This window comes from Carassius carassius, chromosome 4 (genome assembly GCF_963082965.1).
Source record: "Carassius carassius chromosome 4, fCarCar2.1, whole genome shotgun sequence".
Classification (NCBI taxonomy): Eukaryota; Metazoa; Chordata; class Actinopteri; order Cypriniformes; family Cyprinidae; genus Carassius; species Carassius carassius.
This window is the reverse complement of record NC_081758.1, coordinates 38510497-38535327: the sequence shown is the minus strand read 5'-3', so window position 1 is coordinate 38535327 and position 24831 is coordinate 38510497. Positions and strand designations below refer to the sequence as shown.

Sequence of the window (24831 nt, the reverse complement as noted above, 5' to 3'; positions counted from 1 at the left end):
TTGTTGTCCTGCCTTTTGATTGATGTGTAGTACTGGTCAATGAAATCTGTTGCAAGCGGAAGCAGTTCCTCTTTTCTTCGGACTTCATCTGGTTTGCGACTCTGCTGGTTTGGCACCATAACAGAGCCTATACAAACGCTCTCAGTGCAGATCGGCACCTACAAAAGAAAAGCAACTAGCACAATAAGAAGACTGAGTGTGCAAATCCAAACATGCTACATCACTCACGGAAATGTGCTACAGATAGCATTGTGCCAGTCTCACACATATTGTGTCTCTGGGAGTGTAACTGCATCAGCAGGCACAAGTTGAGACAGCATTTCTTCTGTGTAACAGAACTGGAGGTCTATACAGAAAATAAAGTGATGTCTGGGTGAGCACACCGAGTACTTCCTTTAATCACCACCATAATTATAAAATGTCATGAAATTTCAGGGGCAGCAAATTTACATCTAAACAGACTTTAGTGCTTTTTTCTAACTATTTTAGCTTGCTTGTTTAAAAGCCTACATTCAAAAGTAAAAGAAAAAAGTTCATCCAGACACAGAACTTATAAGAAACAATAAACAGACCAGTCATTTTAGTGAGATTTAAGCAAAGATGCAATATTTAAGAAATTTATTCCCCATTCAAATAGAGACTTTTTGTGTATTATGTACCTAAAAAAAACAACAACCCTGCCTGGGTAAGTTAACAAGATGTCTGGAAAAGATCCACTTTGGTACATGTGCATTGATGTCACAACATCACGTGTGGAAAATAAGTCTTTATTAAATCGATATTCTAACATTGCAACCTAAAATGAAAAATTAGATGTGACACTCACATGCTGCAAACCTTAACTGTCATGAAATAAGACACTTTTAGGTTGGGAGTGTTGTTTATCATTCTAATCTTATTGCAGGCCTGTGAAACCAACGCACAGAGCCTCAGATTTTTTTTGTGTATATGCATTTCATGATCATACTCCTTGAAAACTAATTAAAAACATTGCTGTTGAAAACATCCAATGGCTGGATAAATGGCAGGCTTCATCAGAGCCTGATAAGAAGAAGCAAAGAGACAAACGGAAGTCGCTCATCGCCTTGAGGAAAATACTCGTATGGTCACTATAAAATTAGATTTGAAGTGCACTGTCACTTTCTGTAGCTGCTAATATGTTCACTAGATTAGGGGTGGAATGGCAAAGACAGAGCTAAAAAAAAACAGTGCTTTTTAATTAAGGACTGGCTTGTTTTAGTATCCCAAAATGCCCTTTCAGTCTGGTGAAGCATTTAAACCATGACTGACCCATAACCTTCAACCGTTTCAGAGTAGCCTAGCCAAAAATAACAAAAGTCCTTTCATGGAAAGAGTTCATTAATTGGCCATATTCGTAACACCATCATACTTGTACTTATGAGTTCATGTCATACACAAAATAAAGTAGCAGCTAAATCAAAACATGCATCAAAATGCATGGTATAGTATCTAACAAAAAATGCATAGCATAAAGCAGGGTTCCTCTATTAGTTTTCGCCAAGGGCCGAATTCCGCCAATAATACCAAGCCAAGGGCCACTGACATACATATACATTATATATAGTTTTATTCAAATGATTATGAACATTTTTGCATTTAGATACAGAAGAGTTTTGCCTGTTTAATATTCAAAAACAAATGAACAAACAAACGATCTGGATCTCCATGTCTGCCATGTAAATCAACTGTTCCTGCTCATCTCCAGACTGGATCTCTTCTCTCCACTTTCCCTAATTGCAGATTCAATGTTAAGATCTATCAGCATTAATATTTTTATACTTAGATCTTGGTTGGGATCAAACTGTAACCCCATGTGTCCCAACCAGATGTGACATGATGAGATTAAAAGTATCTTTTCCATATAGTTTTTGTCCTAACCACTCGCGACAGTGACAAGTGATTTAGCGACACAGAATTATATTTTAGAAATAGTTTCTGTTTTCTGCGACGTCGCAGTAGGAACAACATATGACAATGACAATCTCAGGTAATGATTATGTGCTTTATTCAATGTTAAAAGTGTCATGAGTCAGGTTTTTCTTCCGTTTTCGCTCTCGCACGCTCTCACTCATTTACACACACACACACACACACACACACACCTTATTAGCTTATTATATTACTCTTTGTCTGTCCCGCTGACCTCTCTCTCTTCATGCACCTGTTTGTCATTGCAATCAGCGCTCGCGCTGATTTGCTATGACACCTGTTTCTACTTTGCCCTAAGTGTTCACCCTTTATCTGGTGTTTGCTCGGGTAGATTCTTGGTTGGATTATTGTTACATGTCATGCGTTTTGTCAGCAGTTACATCCTGTCTGTATTGAGAGGTACTCACCTATTCTTGTCTTGTCTGCCTGGAACAGTCTAGCCCCTAAGTTTTTGCTGTATTCTGCTGCTGTTGCTGCTGATTGTAGACCAATGTGGTTCTCTCACCCTGCCTGAGTTATCTACTCCTGAGCTTCGAGTCTGCTACAAGGGAGTCCTGTTCTGTTACTCATCGAGACAGGAGTCTTTCCGTTTGTTCAAGTTTCTATTTACCAGTTCTGTGTGCTGAAAGGACGGACTGCCTTTGTTATATATTTTTTCATTAAAGACTGTTATTCCTGTTATCTCTGCATTTGGATCTTTCATTTACCAGCGTGACAGAATAATCCAACCAACATGGATCCAGCAGACGAGAGGCCTGTCCGGTCGGCGATCGAGATCCAGGGAGCTATGCTTGGCAAACATGAGCAGGAGTTGGCCGCCGCTCATCAGGCTGTTAAGAGTCTTTCAGCTCAGGTGGCTGATCTATCTGCCCGTTTACTTCACCTGCATCAGGAATCTGCCATGTCTCACAATCGTCAGCTGCCCTCTGAGCCACGAGTCAACAATCCCTCCTGTTATGCGGGTGAGCCTACGGAGTGCAGAGCTTTTCTCATCCAATGTGAAGTTGTCTTTTCCCTTCAGCCCCAGACGTATGCAGAGGATCGGGTCCGCATCGCTTATGTTCTCTCTCTCCTCACGGGACGAGCACGCGAGTGGGGTACGTCAGTTTGGGAAGCGCAATCTGCATGCTGCAGCAAGTACACTCTTTTCAAGGATGAGATGATCAAGGTCTTTGATAGATCCGTCTTCGGCAGCGAGGCATCACGTCTACTTGCTGTGCTACGTCAAGGTAGAAGATCTGTTGCAGATTTCGCGATAGAGTTCCGGACTCTGGCTACTACAAGTGAGTGGAATGATCCTGCACTAACTGCTCGCTTTCTTGAAGGGTTGAATGTAGACCTTAAGGAGGAGATCTACGCGCGGGGGTCGCCAACTCAGCTCGATCAACTTATCGACCTGGCCATCCGCCTTGACAAGTGTTTCGAGCAGAGGCGTCGAGTTCGTTCTCCACTTTTCACATCCTGTGATAACTTTCCTTCTGCTACTGCTTCTGTTCAGAACCAACCTGATGCTGTACCCATGCAGCTGGGGGCCGTACGCATCTCCCCGGAGGAAAGACAGCGGCGAATTATTAACCGTCTCTGCCTTTACTGTGGTACGGCGGGCCATTTCGCTTCATCCTGCAGTTTAAAAGCCAAAGCTCGCCAGTAGACGGAGGAGTACTGGTGAGCGCTTCTGTCATCTCCTCATCACCAAGGTCTCGAACCACTATATCCGCTGTTCTCCGTTGGGCTGGTTTTTCTGTTACCGGTCTTGCCCTCGTCGACTCGGGTGCGGAGGGCAATTTTATCGATGAGATGTGGGCTCGTGAGAACAAGATTCCCTTAGTTGATTTGACTGATGTCGCCACTGTCTTTGCCCTGGATGGCAGAGAGCTTTCTTCTGTTCGTCGTGTCACCAGTCCGGTTAGTCTCACTGTTTCCGGCAATCATCATGAGACAGTCTCATTTTATGTTTTTCAGTCTCCCTTTACCCCCATTGTTTTAGGACATCCCTGGCTTATCCAACATAATCCTCACATTGATTGGGTTAAGGGGTCTATTCATTCATGGAGTTTAGCTTGTCATGTAAATTGTCTGGTTTCCGCTGTTTCTCCCGTGTCTTCTGTTCCTCTTTTCCAGGAGGAGCCTGATGATTTGTCTGGTGTCCCGGAGGAGTACCATGATCTGCGGGCGGTTTTCAGTCGTTCCCGGGCGGTATCCTTACCGCCTCACCGTCCGTATGACTGCTCTATCGAGCTCCTTCCTGGCACCACGCCCCCTCGCGGTAGACTGTACTCTCTTTCGGCGCCCGAACGAGAGGCTCTGGAAGGATATCTTACAGAATCTCTCGATGCGGGGATCATTACTCCTTCTTCGTCTCCCGCCGGCGCTGGGTTTTTCTTTGTAAAGAAGAAGGATGGTTCTTTGCGTCCTTGTATCGATTATCGAGGGCTGAACGACATAACAGTCAAGAACCGTTATCCTTTGCCTCTTATGTCGTCGGCTTTTGAGATCCTACAGGGCGCAAGGGTTTTTACAAAATTAGACTTGCGCAACGCCTACCATTTAGTGCGTATCAAGGAGGGAGACGAGTGGAAGACCGCGTTCAACACTCCTGTCGGTCACTTTGAGTACCGGGTTCTACCTTTCGGTTTGGTCAACGCTCCCGCTGTATTTCAAGCATTAGTAAACGATGTCTTAAGAGACATGCTTAACGTTTTCGTGTTCGTTTACTTGGATGACATCTTAATTTTTTCACCCTCTCTCCAGGTACATGTTCAACACGTTCGCCGTGTCCTGCAGCGCTTATTAGAGAATCGCCTATTCGTCAAGGCTGAGAAATGCGTTTTTCATGCCCAATCGGTTACTTTTCTCGGTTCGGTCGTTTCAGCGGAGGGGATTAGTATGGACCCTGACAAGGTTCGAGCAGTTCTTGATTGGGCTGTTCCCGATTCTCGAGTCGCACTCCAGCGATTTCTGGGGTTTGCGAATTTTTACCGGCGCTTTATTCGTAACTTTAGCCAGGTTGCCGCCCCTCTTACCGCTCTCACTTCGTCCAAGTCCAAATTTGCTTGGTCTGAGACTGCTCAGGATGCGTTTGACCGTCTTAAGATGCTTTTTACGTCTGCGCCCATCCTGATCACTCCTGATCCAGAACGTCAGTTTATTGTTGAGGTCGATGCCTCCGAAATTGGGATAGGAGCTGTCTTGTCGCAACGCTCCTCCCAGGATGACAAGGTTCATCCTTGCGCATTTTACTCCCACCGTCTTTCGCCCGCGGAGCGCAACTATGACGTGGGTAATCGAGAACTCTTGGCTATCCGTCTGGCGCTAGGTGAGTGGCGACACTGGCTTGAGGGAGCCAGTGTACCATTCATTGTTTGGACGGATCACCGCAACCTGGAGTACATTCGCTCTGCTAAACGTCTTAACGCTCGTCAGGCCCGCTGGGCATTATTTTTTGATCGCTTTGATTTTTCCATTTCATTTAGACCCGGTTCTAAGAACCTCAAGCCTGACGCCCTTTCTCGGCAGTTTGACTCATCAGAGGGTGCCTCGACCGATGAGAGGATTTTACCTCAGCACTGTGTGGTCGGGGCAGCCGTCTGGGGAGTGGAACAAGCGGTCAGGCGTGCTCTTTCTCACACTGCAAGACCGCCCCGCGCTCCTGAGGGAACTTTGTTTGTACCCGAGGCTGCTCGTTCGACGGTTCTTCGCTGGGGTCATTCTTCTAAATTAGTCGCGCATCCCGGAGTTAGAGGTACTTTAGCGGCCATCCGCCAGAGATTTTGGTGGCCCACTCGTGAGCGCGATATTCGTCGTTTTGTTGCTTCTTGTTCTATCTGCGCTCAGACTAAGTCTAGTAATAATCCTCCGGCGGGTCTTCTCAGACCTCTTCCCGTTCCTTCGCGTCCCTGGTCGCATATTGCGTTGGATTTTGTTACCGGGCTTCCCCCTTCGTCTGGCAATACGGTCATTCTCACCGTCGTGGACCGTTTTTCTAAGGCTGCGCATTTTATTCCGCTCCCTAAATTACCGTCGGCTCAGGAGACCGCACAGATTATGGTGGATCACGTTTTCAAGATCCATGGTCTTCCTTCGGACATTGTGTCTGACAGAGGTCCGCAATTTACTTCTCTGTTCTGGAGGGAGTTCTGTCGCCAGATAGGGGCTTCCCCCAGTCTGTCGTCAGGATTCCATCCACAGACCAATGGGCAAGCCGAGAGGACCAATCAGATTCTTGGTCGCATGCTGCGTAGTCTTACCTCTCAGAATCCCGCGTCTTGGTGCGAGCAGTTACCATGGGCCGAATATGCTCATAATTCTCTCCCATCGTCCGCCACTGGGTTATCCCCGTTTGAGGGTTGCCTTGGCTTCCAACCGCCTGTTTTCTCCGCCCAGGAGTCTCAGGCCTCGGTTCCGTCCGTCGAGGCTTTTATTCAGAGATGTAAGCGTACCTGGAGGAGGGTGAGATCTGCCTTATGTCAGACTAGGGAACGTACTCGTCGTGCCGCTAATCGCCGCAGGGTGAGATCTCCCAGATATTTTTGCGGTCAGAGGGTGTGGTTATCCACCCGCAATTTGCCTATTCAGGAGACGTCTCGCAAGCTCATGCCTCGTTTTATTGGACCCTTTTCTATTGTTAAGGTCATCAGTCCAGTCGCTGTAAAGCTAAGACTGTCTGGTCAGATGCGCCGTGTTCATCCGGTTTTTCACGTGTCTTGCATTAAACCCGTTATTCGTGCGCCCGCACGTCCCTCCGTTCCCCCTCCTCCTATTGACGAGGGGGCCTCCATTTACAGAGTTCGAAGGCTACTCGACGTTCGTCCCCGGGGGCGTGGTCACCAGTTTTTGGTGGACTGGGAGGGGTATGGTCCTGAGGAGAGGCGGTGGATTCCAGCCCGGGATGTCCTGGACCGCTCGCTGATTGACGACTTCTACCGGTCCCGTCAGGCTCCTTCCTCGAGCGCCTAGTGGCGCTCGTTGAGGGAGGGGTACTGTCATGAGTCAGGTTTTTCTTCCGTTTTCGCTCTCGCACGCTCTCACTCATTTACACACACACACACACACACACACACACCTTATTAGCTTATTATATTACTCTTTGTCTGTCCCGCTGACCTCTCTCTCTTCATGCACCTGTTTGTCATTGCAATCAGCGCTCGCGCTGATTTGCTATGACACCTGTTTCTACTTTGCCCTAAGTGTTCACCCTTTATCTGGTGTTTGCTCGGGTAGATTCTTGGTTGGATTATTGTTACATGTCATGCGTTTTGTCAGCAGTTACATCCTGTCTGTATTGAGAGGTACTCACCTATTCTTGTCTTGTCTGCCTGGAACAGTCTAGCCCCTAAGTTTTTGCTGTATTCTGCTGCTGTTGCTGCTGATTGTAGACCAATGTGGTTCTCTCACCCTGCCTGAGTTATCTACTCCTGAGCTTCGAGTCTGCTACAAGGGAGTCCTGTTCTGTTACTCATCGAGACAGGAGTCTTTCCGTTTGTTCAAGTTTCTATTTACCAGTTCTGTGTGCTGAAAGGACGGACTGCCTTTGTTATATATTTTTTCATTAAAGACTGTTATTCCTGTTATCTCTGCATTTGGATCTTTCATTTACCAGCGTGACAAAAAGTGTCTAATGTGAGTTTGAATATTATTTTTCGTGATCTGTAAAGCCATATTAAAAGCAACAATATATATTTTACCACAGATCTTGAAAATAAATTAGGCGATAGCAACCTTACGTTAAAACTGCGAACTCACTACGAACTAACATCCATAAAGATGGTATCTATCACTCCCTCAAAACTGTTCAGTCCATTCACATTTGAAGCATCTATTTTCAGTGTCCACTTTTGTTTACTTCACACTTGCCATGTTTTTGCGATCACATCGTATGTACACTGGATGTGACAAAGCATTGCAAAATCATTTGAACTTTGTGTCAGCACGTCATAAATAGAACGAGTCAGCAGTTTTGCGTCGAGGATTTGTCACGGCACGCTACACTGCATCCAATGTCGCGTCGCACCACGCCACTCGCGTCCGTTGTAGAAACGATGTAAGTTAATGTCGCTTTTTGATGCTGAGTTTGGACCACATTATTTGAAATTAGCGCGGGCCAAACATTTTTCTCTCCACCTATTGAGGAACCCTGGCGTAAAGCAAAACACAAAAGTTGAGTTATGAAAAAAAAAACTACAGACACAGTTTATACTCAATTATAATAATAAAAAATACAGAAATGTATAGAATATACTGTATATAGAAAAAAATTAATCTAAATTACATTATGTAAACTAAGAATTGCAAAATATAAAATATAAATTATGAAGAAAAAAACATTTTCACAATAACTTTATCAGTATTTTGATTTTATATTTCACAATTCAGATTTTCTTTTCTGCCACAGAAAAAAATAAAATAAAAATAAATAAATAATTGTGACTTCTGAACTTCTCACAATTGCAAGTTTATATTTTGCAACTCGGAGGTTATATCTTGCGATTCTAAATTTATATATTTTATTTAGCTATAAACTCATAATTGGAAAAAATCTAAACTGTGAGACAAAACGTCACAATTTCCTTTATTTTTTTATCCTTTTTAAAGTAGAAAAAAAAAACTTTTAAAATAGTTTATGAAATAGTATGTTCTTGTAAAATACTGCATACTCCACAATTTTTTACAGTTTAGATTTACATTTATATACTATAAGATCTATTTTTAATATTACTGAAATACAGAACCAAAATAAAAAATAACACCATTTCTATTCTTCTATTATACTGTAAGTATTTCTGAATCTTCTATTATGAATAGAATGGACATAACCCTTCAAACCTTCTGCTTCCACATCATTACTTGCTGCAGTGCAGTATAATTTACCCATGTATCCCATCTGTAGCATGTACAGAGACACCTGTGTGACTTTAACTACCCAAACGAGCATTCATACTAATGGTGCTCAGCACAAGAATCATGTTAAAAATAAAATGAAGACGTTCATTAGATTCTTCACATTCACCCACCATTAGGGACTGTGAATGCAGTCTTGCAGCTGTCACATTCTGTAGAGTTGGAGATGCAACCCAAAAATCCTTCAGAATGTGATATATTATAAATAATACCATCTGTAATTAGCATCAATTAGCATGCAAAGCCAGCCTCTCATGAAAGTGCACTGAAGTTCATTACCCCCTCTTGGAAGGATGATTCAGATTTAGAGAGATGTTGAGAGTTTGGCAAATATGTTGTCATACAGACTTGTGTCTACAGCGAGAGACGAAGGCTACTTTTGAACCTCAGCTCATTTATGACATATGGATTTTATACGAGCAGCTACATTTTAAGTAAATACTTCAAGCAAAAGTCAGCTCTAGTTCTGCATCATGTCTAAATGACCATAATTATGAGCTTTAAGCATGTAAAATGGCTCATATTTCTGCCATTAAACTGTTGCGACAATGTAAAAACAACCAAGATGGCAACAACTAAAGCTACTTTGTTGGCAACCTCTGTTTGATATGACATTTTATGGCCTGGCTATTTGAAAGAAGTGAATTAAGGTAGTATTTTTCGGTCATTACCATCAAAGCTGCACTTGGGTTCATTTTGGTATTACAAGTGTTGCTATAGAAACAACTCATTTTTGTGTTTGTGAACAGGACTGGAATCTCAGAGTTGTCATTTTGTAATTATGGTAATTTCGATACAACATGAACGCAGCATGAACCTTTGACACTGAGCCATTCCTGATTTTTTTTCCTTTCTTGTTATCATATTACTTTTGTAACACCTGAATAAGCAGTGAAATGATGATTTAGATGACAGAAAAATGTATTAAGTTGCTTTTTTTGGTTACAGAGAGAAACAAATAGCTAGAACCGTGGTTTTTTTGTTTTGTTTTTATTATACATGAAAATATGGTATTTTTTAGGGTACTTTAAAACATACATGAAATTTAGCAATCATTCAAAGTTTATATTGATTTTTTTTCTTTTCTTTTTTTTTGGTATTGTAAAGTTTTGTATTGAATCTAAATTTCTACTTTCTTGCACTCAAATTGCATTCAAATCAAACTGCTACCTCAATGCCTTTCAAATTCAGGAAAAAAAAATGTAGTGACACTTTACAATAATGTTTAATTTGTTGGTAAATTGGTAAATTCATAATCTAACATGAACTTGCAAAGACAATATATAATGTAAAGCATTTACTAATCTCTTTTAATGTCAGTCAATACAAATACAATTGCAAATTGTTGGTTCATAGTAATGGTGCATCAACAAATGTAAACATAAAATAAGATTAATGAATTCTGTTGGAATATAAGTTACTGTTAGTTCATGTTTACTGAAAAAAAACATTACCTTTTTTTCCCTCAGTGTAATGTTAAATGTTATAGAACTGAAATTATTTGCCTGTAAATTGCTTGTAAATTTCATACATAATTGCAAAGAAATGGCAAATAACACATGAATTAAGAATTTTTGAAGCATCAAAAGCTGATACAGTATTTAAAATCTTTTTAGAGCATATGAAATGAAAACTTAATGTAAAGTATTACCACAAATTTTAAAGGCATTTTCAAATTGCAATGGTGCACGAACAAAACAGTATTTTACCATGATATCATTACAGTACTTTTTTGTAAGGGCTTCGCTGTGTCAGTAATGGCAAAGATGATATTTCCTTATATGCTCAACTAAAAGTAGTTCATACATATACGTGGATCAAACATACCTTGCTGGAGCTGAGATGTAGAGTATCATTGTATAAAGCTCCCGTTTCCCAGTTCTTCACTTTCATGAATCTGGGACATTTGGTGGGACTTCCATTCTGCACAGTCTTAGTGGGGGAACCTCTCCCATAGGACTGCGGCTGTGGAGGAACAAACAACTTATTATTAGCAACTTGCCTCTAATTTGTCTGTTAGGAAACACTTTTAGCCAAAACGACTCCCTGGACACTAACAATAAATTGGTAAATAGACTGCATTTATAAAGCGCTTTCAACAGACCCCATGGTCATCCAAAGCGCTTAACAAATTGCCTCACATTCACCCATTCACTCACTCATTCACACACCAACGGCGATGTCAGCCATGCAAGGCGCCATCCAGCTCGTCGGGAGCAGCTGGGGTTAGGTTTCTTGCTCAAGGACACCTCGACACTTGGTCAGGTGGAGCCGGGGATTGAACCAGCAACCTTCCAGTTGGTAGACAACCTACATGAACCACTGAGCCACTGCCGAACAAGAATAATACTCATAACAAACTCCAAGAACAATTTAAGAGAACATTTTGGTATTCAACACAGGCATTTAACCTCCAAATGGTGTTTTCGCAGTAATTACATAAGAACCATTTTTGGTTCCCCAAAGAACCTTTTCTAGTTTCAAAGAATCTCCAGGAATCTGTGTGAAGATAAATGATGTTTGACAGCAATGAACTTTCTTTGCAAAGTTCTTTATTCTTATGTAGCTATTTTAACAACCAGCAGGTAAAGGAATGAAATGACTTACTCAAAAGGCATCAATGGGATAATCAGCGCTATTAAGCAAAATTCTGATTGAGCTTTGATTTTCAGAGAGAGTAGAATACTCCCATTGCCTTGCCATTCAAAAGATGACTGTAATTTGCTACATGTACAAATGTATCAGATGACGACATCCTTAATCCAATGGAAATCAATATAGCAGTCGTTAGGAAGACCCTTATGAAGACCCAGTTCACAGGCCGACGGTTTCAGCACCACATTACTTGCATAATTGTAGTGGTTTCTGATGTTATGAATGCAAACTTCAATATCAGCCTTGGCCCATTATGTTTGCTGTCCCCTACAAGAATAGTGGGCGTCCTTCTCCTCAAACGATTTGATTCAACTCAAAAGACAGATCAGTCCTTCTCTGTCTCTGGCTACACAACACACGCAACGTACACGATTATTATCTCAAAGCTGCCATGCTGTACTCGGCTGGCAAGGAATGTCGCTCTCATGTTTGTGTATGTGAGAGATCTGAGGCAGAAGGGATGAGAAGAACCATCTTGTCACAAGTTAAATGTGAGGGCAAAAAGTAGATGTGATACACCGATACATATACGAGAGTACTCTGACAGGAAGGCTGTGCGAAAGAAAAGGTGTAAAACTAAAGCAAACTCCAACTGAAAGAGTTTTGTAAGGATTCTGTGTACATGACAGCTTCACCCCAGGCAACAACTGACACACACACAACCACGTGTATAAACGGGGTGGAATAATCGGCAACATCATCGACACTTGAAGACCACTTACCCACACCGAAGTGCTTCAGAAACAAGCACTCGATACACTCACGCAGCATTCACAGCCCACCAGAGCCCACCTTCACTGCTGCACCTCTTTATTCAGCTTAGTGCTGCGGGGGAAACTGCTTTGTCTATGTCTCATCCTTCTCACCACAGCTGTATTAACACAAGCTTTATTATGTAATAGAGTAACACGAGCTGATTTGACTCGTTTTCACAAGCTGCTAATAAATAAAACATTCCAGAATTACTAATAAGCGGAAATGATTGTGTTTCTTTGGATGTCATGGAAATTGTCTGCATAAATACCTAATTTTGGCTTTATTTAATATGACTAGATGATTGCTAGAACATTGCTAGGATTTTATAGTTTTTTTTTTTTTTTTGTTTTACAGTTGCCAGGGATTTCCTATGGTGTTGGAGTGGAATCTATCTATCTATCTATCTATCTATCTATCTATCTATCTATCTATCTATCTATCTATCTATCTATCTATCTATCTATCTATCTATCTATCTATCCTACAGAAATACATCTCATACTAAATGCTAAATATTTGCATCACCAATCATAAATATTTTAATATATTAATCTAGATTTACAGTGCATAACAATGTTATTTAATGGGTGCTGTGCAGTGATATACACAATAGCTAATGGGGAATATGCATTTAGAATCTATTATCTATTAAATCACATATTTTTGAACTACTGGAATGCTCTATTGACATTAGCATGAAGATGGTAAAATATTATTGCTTTATTTAATGATGTTAGCAGCTCATCTGTCCGACTGTTTCGCACCACTTTCACTGGGTGAGCGAGACTCATTAAAGCTTAAATTATGCAGGGAATTACTGTTAGCCTTGGAAAACTCAGCACATTTCTAAAAAAAAACTTAACCCCATCAGGCAGACTGATAGGTTATTATCATCTCAAAGATTTCAGATCATCATACCTGTGTTGCTTTACTGGGTTTGCAATCACTAAAGCAATGAAACATGCATTCTCTCTTGTGTCAGCAAGGTTAGCTTTCCAAAGTAGACACTTCTTTTAAGAAACAAGCTTTTCCATTTATAGTTTGACAGAAATATAAAACAAGTTTAACATTGTCTAAAGCAAGCTATTGAACGTTCACTTATTATCATCTCAGCAGGAATTTTGTGTGTATATTACAGCATTCTGGGCATGCTCCAGCAAATTTTTTAACCACCAATGTGTGTCAGTGAGAATATGCTAAAAGTGCTGAAATGTCAACATATACTTCTGTTATAACAGGTTATTATAGAGTATCCAAGGTCTCAAACTGTCAGACCGAAGTGGAGATTTGAAGGTGCAAGGGAATGTGTTATTTCCCTTTAGCCTTTGCAGATAATGTCATATCTGGCTGGCCTTTTAAGGTCAATGTGACTGAAATAACACTTACACATTTTTTATTGTGTACATCATCGCAATTCATCAGTCCTCAATGATATGAAAGATTAGATTTAGTGCATCATAGTATGTTTAAAAAAGCATGCTGAAAGTGTCCAATTAGTAGGATTTTTGGTAGTGTGCATCCGTGCATGTTTCTTTTTTAAATATATTGCATTAGTGCTCATCCACTTTGCAGCAGTATTTTCCATTACTTTTTCATATAGGGATTTTTAAAAAGTCTTATTTTAAAGTGTTAAAAGCCATGAACCAAGCCAATCAACTACGAGGTGAATCTAGGTTGACCACACATCCTGTTTTTCCCAGGATTTCTCAATTGCCTAATATGACTGGGTTTTGGCTCGTGTTTTTCTACTGTTTTCATACTTGCTGAAGGTTGATGACTGAAAATTAATTTGACCATTTAAGACTGAGCCCATTTCCACCATGGAATAAAATATAAAAAAGGTAACAGTTCTGACTTTTTCTCAGAATTGTGAAAAACACAAAACTGTCAAAAATAAAATCAGAATTATTACTTATAATTGTTTACATCTCACAATTCTGCTTTTTTCGAGTTTAAATCTTGCAATTCTCGCAAGTTTTATTGCTCACCATTCTGACTTTTCTTCTCAGAAGTTTATATGCGACATTTTTCTAAAAACTGTGAGAAAAATCAAAATGGTGAGATGAAGTCACAATTAACTTTTTATTTTGTGGTGGAAACGGTTTTCAATAAATCATAAAAACTGCTAACAATATCCCAATCCACCTTTTGCAAGCAGACTTGGATGAAATTAGCTGGTGCACATCTATGGCTCCACTTCAAAATCTGTATATTAAAAATATGTATAATGAATATATGTATAATGCATATATATCTCAACAGTCATTGCATCTTTCTGTCACAAATAGTGTCCTTCCTTCCTTTCTTATTTTTTTTATTTATTAAGCACTTTTACACAACTTGTCATTGAACAAAGTGCTGTACAAACACATAAGCAATCATAAAAACATACATCATTAACACCACATATAAATAATGAAATAAACCCCTCAGTTTCATAACCTACAAAAGCAACTAGCTACTATACCCCATTGAATGCTAGAGCTAGGAGGTATTCTTTAAGCTTATGTTTAAAAACCGTAGATGTACGTTCCAATCTGATAGAAAGGGGTAGATCATTCCAGAGTTTAGGAGCTATTGCTACAAAAGCTCGATCTCCACTTCTCCACTTTGTTCTTGGAGTCGTTAAAACCAGCTGGTCAGCTGACCTCAAGGACCATTTTGGTGCATATTTCTCAATAACATTTGCCAGGTACAACGGAGCCATACCATGCAGTGATTTATGAACATAAATTAAAATGTTTTAATTTATTCTGTAGTCAATCGGTAGCCAATTTAAAGAGCTCAATACTGGGGTAATATGGTCTCGCTTACGAGTAGGCTACCCGTCAAAAGTCTTGCAGCGGCGTTTTGAACTAGTTGTAAGCGTTTAATCAGTGACTTATTTATGCCGATGTAAAGCGCATTGGAGTAATCTAGTCTTGTAAATATAATTGCATGAATGAGCTTTTCGAGATCACGAGTGGACACTTTCGCTATTAATCTCAAATGATAGAAACAAGACTTAACGACAGAATAAATTTGTCTCTCAAACCTGAGATCACTGTCGAAAAGAACACCTAAATTCCGGACTAATGGCTTACAAAAGGGGGCTAAATCACCCAGATCATCAAGATTATTTGGAACTCCAAACCACACGACTTCAGTTTTCTCTTCATTTAGTTTAAAAAAATGTGTCAGACATTGTGCACAACAATCACATGCTGCCTTGGTCCCATGTTCTTGTCTTTCTGTTTCTCTTGTACTCTCTCACTCTCCCCCCTCCTCATCTTTTTCACTGATGATTAATCATCCAGCAGACACTGTATTACATTAAGCATAGAAAGAGAAGAAGAGAACAATTCCTTCTTGGACCACACAGCTGCATCCATTCATTCCTCTGCTTTCTTGGATCGCCTCCATCCATCCGGTTTCTTTCAGGGGGATAATGCGTCATAAGAGGCCAGATGAGAGTCATGTGCTGATGTGAAATGTAAGCACTGCTACCCCCCACAACTAGGACTTTAACACATTAGAAACACATGCTACACCAGCACTGAGCTGGCAGGTACAGAGAAGACCAAGTGACGGGCACTAGAGAGAGGCTTTCAAATAGTTCTTGCATGTATCCCTATTTGAAATAATAGACTTGGAATTAATTCAGCCTGAACTACTTGACATACTACTAGACTCCACTTAAATCTTATTTTGTTGATCATTTAATTAGTACGTGTGCTTTTTATATTTTTAAATTTTTTTTAAATATAATGTTAAAGTTTGAAAACCACTCAAATAAAGCTTCTTTACTGAATTATATGGTTCATTCATCATGTTTTCTACATGGTTATTTGAGAAACATGCTAAAAGCTACATTATAGGTTCTGCCATTTACTATTCCGTTCCCTCGATTTATAGATTTTGCGCACAATTAACTAATTCATTTCCCATATTTGATAAATTGTGCACATGATTTATAAATCGAGAACAAATGAGTAAAGTGTGCACACAATTTAACAAATCGAGGGAATGAAATATTAATCGTTTGCACGTTTTACTACATCAAAGGAACTAATTAGTAAATTGTGCGCACAATAATTTTTTTTCTTGCATGTCATGTACGGGGCTCCATAGCTTTGTTTCAGTTGTTAGAATCAGTGGTTCTCAGCTGGTTTTGCTTCAGGTCACAGATTTTACATGGGATATCTCAATGCATATATTGTACAAAACTAAACAAAATTGTTCATATAACCAAACATTGAAATTCTTTACATAACCATGAATTGCACAAACAAGATCCAAAAATGTTTAAATCATATGTGCCTGAAAAAAAATCTAATCTATCCACAGCATAAATGTAATTTACTTAGATTTTTTTTTTGTTAAGATCATTTCCATTCAAAAGTTTGAGGTTTGCAAGATGTTTCTGAAAAAAAAGTCTCTTATGCTTATCAGTGCTGCATTTATTTGATTAAAATGCTTTAAAATTATATTGTAAAATATTATTTAACATTTTAAAAAATTCCATTTTAATATTTTTAAAAAGCAGAATTTTCAGCATCATTACTCCAGTCTTCAGTGTCACATGATCCTTCAGAATTCATTCTAATATGCTGATTTGCAGCTCATGAAACATTTTCTATTATCAATATTGAAGATAGTTTTTGGTTTCTATTTTGGTTTTCCATTTTGATTTTCATATATATATATACACCAAAACATTTAGTTGCATTTTATTAGTAGTAGTTAGCATAGTTTTACCCTGCTTTTCATAATCCATGAAAACCACTGCTTTAAATCCCGAATCGGTACAGTTCTTCTAATGACAGAGAATAAAAAGTAGTTTGCGGAACAAGGTCCTATAATTCTTTTAAGACTAGGACATTGAGTATCTGCCAACTGTCAAGCAGATCAGGCCATATTAACAGTAAGTACAGCTTCTATACTAGCACCTTTAAAAAAAGAAATTCTAGATTACTGACTCACTCACAGTCCTTCAAAGCCACATGTAAAGCCATTTAGACTGTTTTTTACCTTGTCACTCTCTGAGTAAGGGTTGTTAAGCACTGTAGGCATGTTGTCCTTTCTCCAGAGGTCATCAAACACTCTGTCGTTATCTGACGCCAGCTGGGCGTTCTGTCCATTTCCCACACCAAGGTCTCTGAAAGTCATAAACAGTTCAGCTCAAAGCTCAAACATCCGCAACAAGAAAACAGGTTTAGATGTATACTATGTATAATGACTAAAACACATTCAACAAAAACACAAAAACAATTATTATATTTATTTGTTGTCTACTGTAAGTCTATTACTTTCCACACTTTTAACATTTATATTAATAAACCAAATGAATTAGGTGTTTTTTTTTAACACTTATTATGTCAAAGTCTCAGATATGTGCCATCCACAGAGCTTAACTTGAATTTCTTTTAAACATTTATGTCTCAAGGCTACCAGTGTGTATTCCGTCTTTTAAATCAAACGGTAAATTGCCTCAAATCCACTCATACTCCGTTATTCCATAATCAGATTTAGCTAGTGCCCAGATATTCAAGCAATAAACCATGCTATTCTAAGTATAATGTGTAATTACAGTGTAAACAAGCACTTAACTTTTTTCTAGCTGATGTTGATGGGACTCATAGTAACACATTCATTACAAATGTGAGAAGAGTGAGAGAAGCACGCTTTGTTTTGGATGAAACATTGCCATCTCTGCTCACAAGTCAGAATAATATTCCAAGCCTAATGTTAGTTTTTCAAATATAGAAAAGAAATCTGGTGAGGTGTGCACTTTTTCACATGAAAAAACACATTGCTCGGTTTGTTTTAACATCCTTGCCCGACAACAGCAATAAGTCAACCAATGGTGTGAGTTTGGGGCAGGACTATTTGTTTAACTGACCAATGGCAAAAATAAGGGGAGTGTTCTGGAAACCTGTTTGGAAACAGTCAGTATTTTTATACACTTCACCTTTAACCACATAAAAATGTCGACAGCTGCTGTTCATGAACCACAAGGACTACAACATACGTGGCTGTATGTCACGTCACTTAATGATTTTTTCGCATAAAAGAAAAGTCAATAATTTTGATCTATACAGTGTATTTTTGACTATTGCTAGAAATATACCCCAGCAACTTGAGACTGGTTTTGTGATCCAGGGTCACATATGACAATACTAGTTTATATGACAACACTACAGTGGTTAGACTATAACAAATATAATTAATTAGATCAAATGGCTTACTGTGAAAACTGGAGAATGATCACAAAATGACAATAATATTCATGTCTGTATTTATCCATTCTATTATTAATGTTGCTGGTAGTTTCTCACACTGCCTGTCAGTATTTGCGGATCACTAAAGCGTACTAAGAACATTCAACGCAAGAGTAATCTCAAAGACTGAATTGAATAAATACTCACAGATTGACTCGCTGACAACTTACCAAATAAACACAATTCACTCATCAAAAAGAAAAGGCATTTAGTAAAGTGACCTTTCTCAGAAAATTTTATTTTTTTAGCATGAATTGAGTGAATATGCCTACATTCTCTGCCTAGTGATTCGTAAATCATATTCCCAAATAAATGAATAGGGGAGACAGACTGGGGCTAGTAGTCTCACAAACTTTAGATAATAAATCCACAATAATAGCGGCAATGTTTAACAGATTTGTTAGTAGTAAAGACTTTTTCGGGAGACTAAAATATGAGTTGAGTATATGTTGAGTATACTATTCTATGAGACTATAAATTAGACTGCATTGTACTATTTTGATCATCAACAACTTATTTGCACTTGGAGCAAATACACAGGGTTTTTTATATTAAAAGGTATACTGATTCTAAGAACTGGATGCCTTCTTGATTTGTCTGTTGTTCACAACATTAACATTATTTTTGGAAACTAAATGTCTAATAAAATGGAGCTAAAATGTTTGAAAGTAACATACAACCCACACTGAAACCCTACCCTAACCACTAGTTTTAAAACGACCGAATGTGTGATAAAAACGCATTTGGTGAAGCAACCATGCCATTTTAGCTATTTAAGGTGACTCGTGTTTCACGGGACCCATATCAGAACATTCCACATCGAAAGTATTATGCTGTACTAGGTAAGCTATCGAGCAAGTTTACCATATTAGAAAAGTCATACAAATGGAGCTGTTTATGTGATGCACATGTCAAAAATATTGGTTTACAAATCATGCATTATGGTAAAAGCCTTCTGAGTTCATAACAGTGCTGTTGAAGGAATTGTGCAAAAATAAGCTTTTTACTGATAATTTTGCCTTGCATTCATAATTTGTGTGAAATGAATAAACACTGTTGTTGCGCAGTTGGAAACTACAGAGAGTTGTATGTATTGGTATGTTTTTGGAATCTGCAAAAAAAAAAAATAATAATAATTCCAATAAGAGAACACTCACCTCTCTACCTGCACTTCAACATCCTTCCTCTCTATGACTCTCTGACCTTCTCCGTTGATCTCTTTTTTTCCATTCTTGATGAGCTTCAGCACTGGCTCGATCTCTTTCATCAGGTCGTTGTTCTCCTCCACCCCATTAAGGAGGAGGGCTGAATGTCCTCCTTCTCTGAGCAGAGAGTCCTGTGTGAGCAGGGGAATTAGGGTTTTGCTCTCCCGTGAATCTTTCCTGGGAGTAGAGGAAGAGGACAGGTTCTCTATGGCCCGGAACTCTTTGGTCATGGGGCTGAGAGGCGAACATCTATCGCATGGCCTGCTCTGAGCGGGGTTAACAGGCCTGGTGATACGAACTGTTTTGGGTTTCCCATCACTGCTCAGCGTGGTCTCCAGGTAAGTGGTGAAGCCCTCGGGTCCGCGGAGGATGAGGACGGCATGGCTCTCAGGTGACACGTTCTTTAGGGTCTCGAGTGCACATTCGTAGCTCAGGTCCACCAAAGGCTTGTTGTTCACGGCCAGAACAATGTCGCCAACTTGGACCAGCCCACATTCCTCTGCTGCCCCACCCCGGATGAGGTCAGAGACAATGACGGGTGGCTTGCACACACGTTGTTTGACCAGAAAGCCAAGCCCACCGATCTTTCTTTTGAAGAGGCGCACTGAGATGATGTTGGGCTGCAGCTGACACACACTGGGCTCAGATTCCTGCATTGTGTCTTTCTGTGCGTCAGATCTATGATGGAGTTAAATGTGACAAAGGAGAGCATCATGTCAAATGTGTCAGGCGTGGCAGGCGAAGACATGAAAAAATGCAAGACAATACAGGCCAGCAACATTCACTTTTTAATTCTACTAATGGAACCCTGTGACATTCAGACCGTTAATTATGTCTTAGTCAGTAATAAAAATTGGTTTAAAGGAACATCTTGACCAAAAATAATTCATTCTAAAGTTGTATGTGTCACATTACACTGCCAGAAGGAACACAGCACCATGGATAATCAAAAGAGACTTTAATAGTTTCCAACACAGGGAACAGGAGGTTGACACACACATACCTCACTGGTAGACCCAAACAAACACAACCTGGACAAACTGGGGCTTATAAAGACAGGATAACGAGGGACAGACAGGTGTACGGAATCAACAATAATCAAACTAAACAAGGACAGGAAACAGACCAAATAAAACTGATCTGGTTTGAATCACTGACACTAATCAGTGTTCAGATTCTCGAGTTATAAGCTCACTGGAGTTTATCTAAATAAACTTCATTATTTTTCATGTCTCATACAAAGCTATCATACAGCTTCAGAAAACTCAAAATACAGAGCATACTGTAAGTTGTGAAGATTCTTCCCAATTATGTTGTTGTGTTCCACAGAAATATAATAACAGCATACGAGTTTGAAACAACATGAAGGTGAGTAAATGATTACAAAAGGTTCTCTTTTGGATGAATTTTTGCTTGATTTTGAATCAAAGTCATTATTTGTAAGAAAATCATTCAGGTCAAATCTTCACAATATTTTTTATTTTGTTTTTATTTAATTTTAGTGATTGAGGAGTGACTCATATCACAGTGTACAAGCTGTGAATGTAGACTTCAATTCACTCTTTCCTTTCTGTAGAATTTTCTCCATGTGCATCATGTTCAGTCTCAACTGAACGTTCATGTAAGAAACACTTATAATCTACAGTCCTCCTGCATCTCGCCTTTCTTGGCAGCATGAAACACATATGGCCTCGTGTAAACAACTATTATCCAATTCTGTTAAAATACAACATTACTAATTTGGATTTAGAATCACGGAGAGAATCATTACAACTGCAGGGACTATTTTGTAATGAAGAATAAGCAACGGCGCAACTAAGAACTTTCAATTTCACAGCATCATCTATTAACTTCTTGTTTACGATACACTTGCATTCAGTAGCTGAGTAACTACAGGTGAATAATTAAATTAAACTGCATTTTGTATAGATTACACTGAAATCACATTGAGAAAATTATGCACTATGCATGTCCAAGCTCTTTAAGGTACACATTGCTAATTCTATATAGACATATTAATATTTTGCTGGTACGCTACACTGTAAAAATGCGCTTCAGTGGTTATTAATTTAAAATATTATTTCATATGACTGAACTCAATGGGATTCACCAGTAAAGCAATTTATCTGTCAGATCAGGTAGAAATAGCCCCTGCTTTGCCAAACAGACATGCATCCGTCAAACTTTGGATATTATTCTAACAATAGAATCCTTTACAAAGACATATGATGGAATTTCCACCCCATTTTAAGTAAGCATTTCCCCCCCACTTTATCATAAACCAATGTTTCGCACACGTATTGTGTGCTCATTTTGTATTTAATAATGATAAATTAATGTATTATGAAATAGGTTACATATTAGAATACAATTATTAGATGAATCTCAATTACAAATATTAAAATAAAAGAGTGGATAAACATAAAACATAGAGTGCACAATTTTAAGAATTGGGCAAAAACTTCACATACACAAATTACTTTTATAAAACAAACAAAACAACACATGTGCATTAACTACTCTATGCAGGAGTTATCAGATGCATGCACGTTCAACAGGACACACCAGTTGCTGCTGAGCGTGAGACTGCTATGCAAATCCACATAACCATTTTAGAAAGCCTCGTCGTATACAGTATGCTTTTAACAAAGCATTTGGAGTTGATAATAAAATATACTTTCGACAGTAAAAAAACAAAAAAAAAACAATGCAACTTACCTCTCCACTATGAAAGGCTATAAATATTGCCTTAAACAGTGCGGTTATCCCCTTGCCAGTATTCCGATGGACGGTTCAGACTTTTCTCTTGATGTCCCACTCAGAAGACGCGTGGCATGCTGAGCGAGCCGCTATATAAACACGCAGCGCGTGAGAAGCTCTGCTCTCCTGCCGCTCCGGTACGCGAGCATTTATTCCGCGCGCACTGCTGTCATTCTGTCATTCATCCCTCCCAGCGCTCTGCCTCCCTCAATGGGAGGGTTTTACAACCCCAAAGATCTGGCATCTATGGGAATGAATGATATTTGCAACCTTATATTTGAACATCTTCATATTAAACAAGATTATACGTAGCAACGTCATATTTCTAACAAGGTGAACCGGGAAGGATTTTAAAACCATCAGTTTCAGTGTCTAAAAATAACTATTACACATAACCAGCTGTAAGTATATATATATATATATATATATATATATATTGATATTTCTTTTTTTTTTTAGCCTATGCATTATGCATTTTGCAAATTTTATTTATTCCTTGTTCGTACTAATTTGATTGCATTTCTAATTTTGAATGCATTCGTGTTTTCTACTGCTTCAACTCTGGTAGTGTGTGTGTTATATTATTTATGGTATCATTATATTATTGGTTTATTTGTGGAATTATTAAATATAGTATTATTACTTTCAAGTTTGAGATGCATAGGCCAACAATTCATCTAGTTACAGATATTGCTAAATTAAATGCAAAAAAAAAAAAAAAAAATAGCTACTCCATGATTTGCCCTGCACTTGAAAAAGAGAGCAATTCATGCATGTTACAGTCTTTTCGAATATTAAATTAAATTAAAAAGTAAAATCAATGTTTAAGTGTGAGAGATCAATGCTGAATCAACATGCAAAGTGAATATCATGTTGTTTAGCTATAACAGAGGAATTATTAAATCGATCCAAAAAAGAACAATTAATTCCTCCATGGTCATTATGAACTACACAATCATGTATTATGTTGTAAGCAACAGCTTTTTGCCAGTAAGAATGTCTTTATCTTTGTGGACCTTCAATGATTGGTGTCAAAGGTTTCCTGCCTCACATGGTCAAGCAGCACAAGACAGGAACACTCTCTAATCTATAATAGATTAAATAAATATAATATATAATTTCAACACTGAGCTAAAACGTTTAACCTTGTGATACTAAAAGCTCTAGTAGAAATTATACATAATGAATAATAATTATGCACATTGCATTATGAAGTTTAATCTATTAAAATAATAGCTTGATTGTACAACTTTATTTTTGAAACACCCACACAACCCAAAATGTCATGATTTAATTCAATAAGGCTGAACCACTGGGTCATAGTTTCTAAAGTTCTCCCTCTTTCTCTCTCTCTCTCTCTCTCTCTCTCTCTCTCTCTCTGTATGGGTGTGTGTGTGTGTTGATGTGCTCTTTTCCACTAAATAAATCTCTCAAAGCAACTCAACAAACTGCATCATCAGAACCAGTCATAATGAATTTGAATAAAGGTTTTTGGTGTCAACTCCAGCCATGCATTTCAAGCTGGATGTTTTTCATAAGCCCTAATGTTATTTTGCAATGTGTCATTCAAGGAGAATCGTCATTTAAACAGGCAGCATAAGCAAACGAGTATAAATTAGCACCGCAGGAAGACAGGCACGTTTAACAAGCTCAAGACCACAGACTCACATCAGAGAGAATCCATGATTGCTTTATTAAATAAATCCATATTATAAACTAAACTAAATTACACTTAAAGGCACCTCTTCATGTTGACTGGCCATAAACATTTATTTATTTATTCCACCCCCCCCTCCCTGGACAGCTATCCATAAAACTATTAAATCAACCCCAGAAACTCACTAAAACACATGAATAAACAGGAAAAATGTGAGAGGATTCTGCTGTGCACAAGCAAGTGCATTGGAGATTGGAGGTTTTCAATCTGATGTGAACAAATGCAAACACACACACAGCCTGCCGGCCTGGTCCAGCCATTATGTCAGTCACTTCCGACTTGAGTGCTGCCATCTGCCCCCTAATGAAACCGTGCATTGTGGCTCATCACACACACATACACCCTTTCTTCTTACACCCATGTAATTCAGAGAGAGAGAGAGAGAGAGAGAGAGAGAGAGAGAGAGAGAGAGAGAGAGAGGCGGCAAACAAACACTTATACATGAACTTTCTCAATTAAAGCTGCAGAAACTCAAGACTTCGCTAAAATTACAAATGTTACTATTTTGGCATTTCTTTTTTTAGCCGTCATTTTAATCTTCTGGAGGATTGTGGGTAGTGCTTCATTGCAACACATTGCCAGTTCTTGATGGTGAAAAGTTTATACAGTATATATAATTAGATCATAGATG

At 38.9% G+C, this 24831-nt stretch overlaps 1 protein-coding gene across 1 annotated transcript in view; it reads right to left on the bottom strand.

The window, feature by feature from the left end:
• Window positions 1-22620, bottom strand: part of LOC132139997 (nitric oxide synthase 1-like) — a 50594-nt gene extending 27974 nt beyond the window's left edge. Inside the window, exons 1-5 of the mRNA XM_059548742.1 lie at window positions 22442-22620; window positions 19676-20401; window positions 17269-17395; window positions 10675-10812; window positions 13-158 (exon numbers count right to left, since the gene is read on the bottom strand). Coding sequence (XP_059404725.1) covers window positions 13-158; window positions 10675-10812; window positions 17269-17395; window positions 19676-20379 — 1115 coding nt within the window. The 5' untranslated portion in view covers window positions 20380-20401; window positions 22442-22620. The remainder of the gene's footprint in view (window positions 1-12; window positions 159-10674; window positions 10813-17268; window positions 17396-19675; window positions 20402-22441) is intronic.
• Between the last annotated feature and the right edge of the window lie 2211 nt (window positions 22621-24831).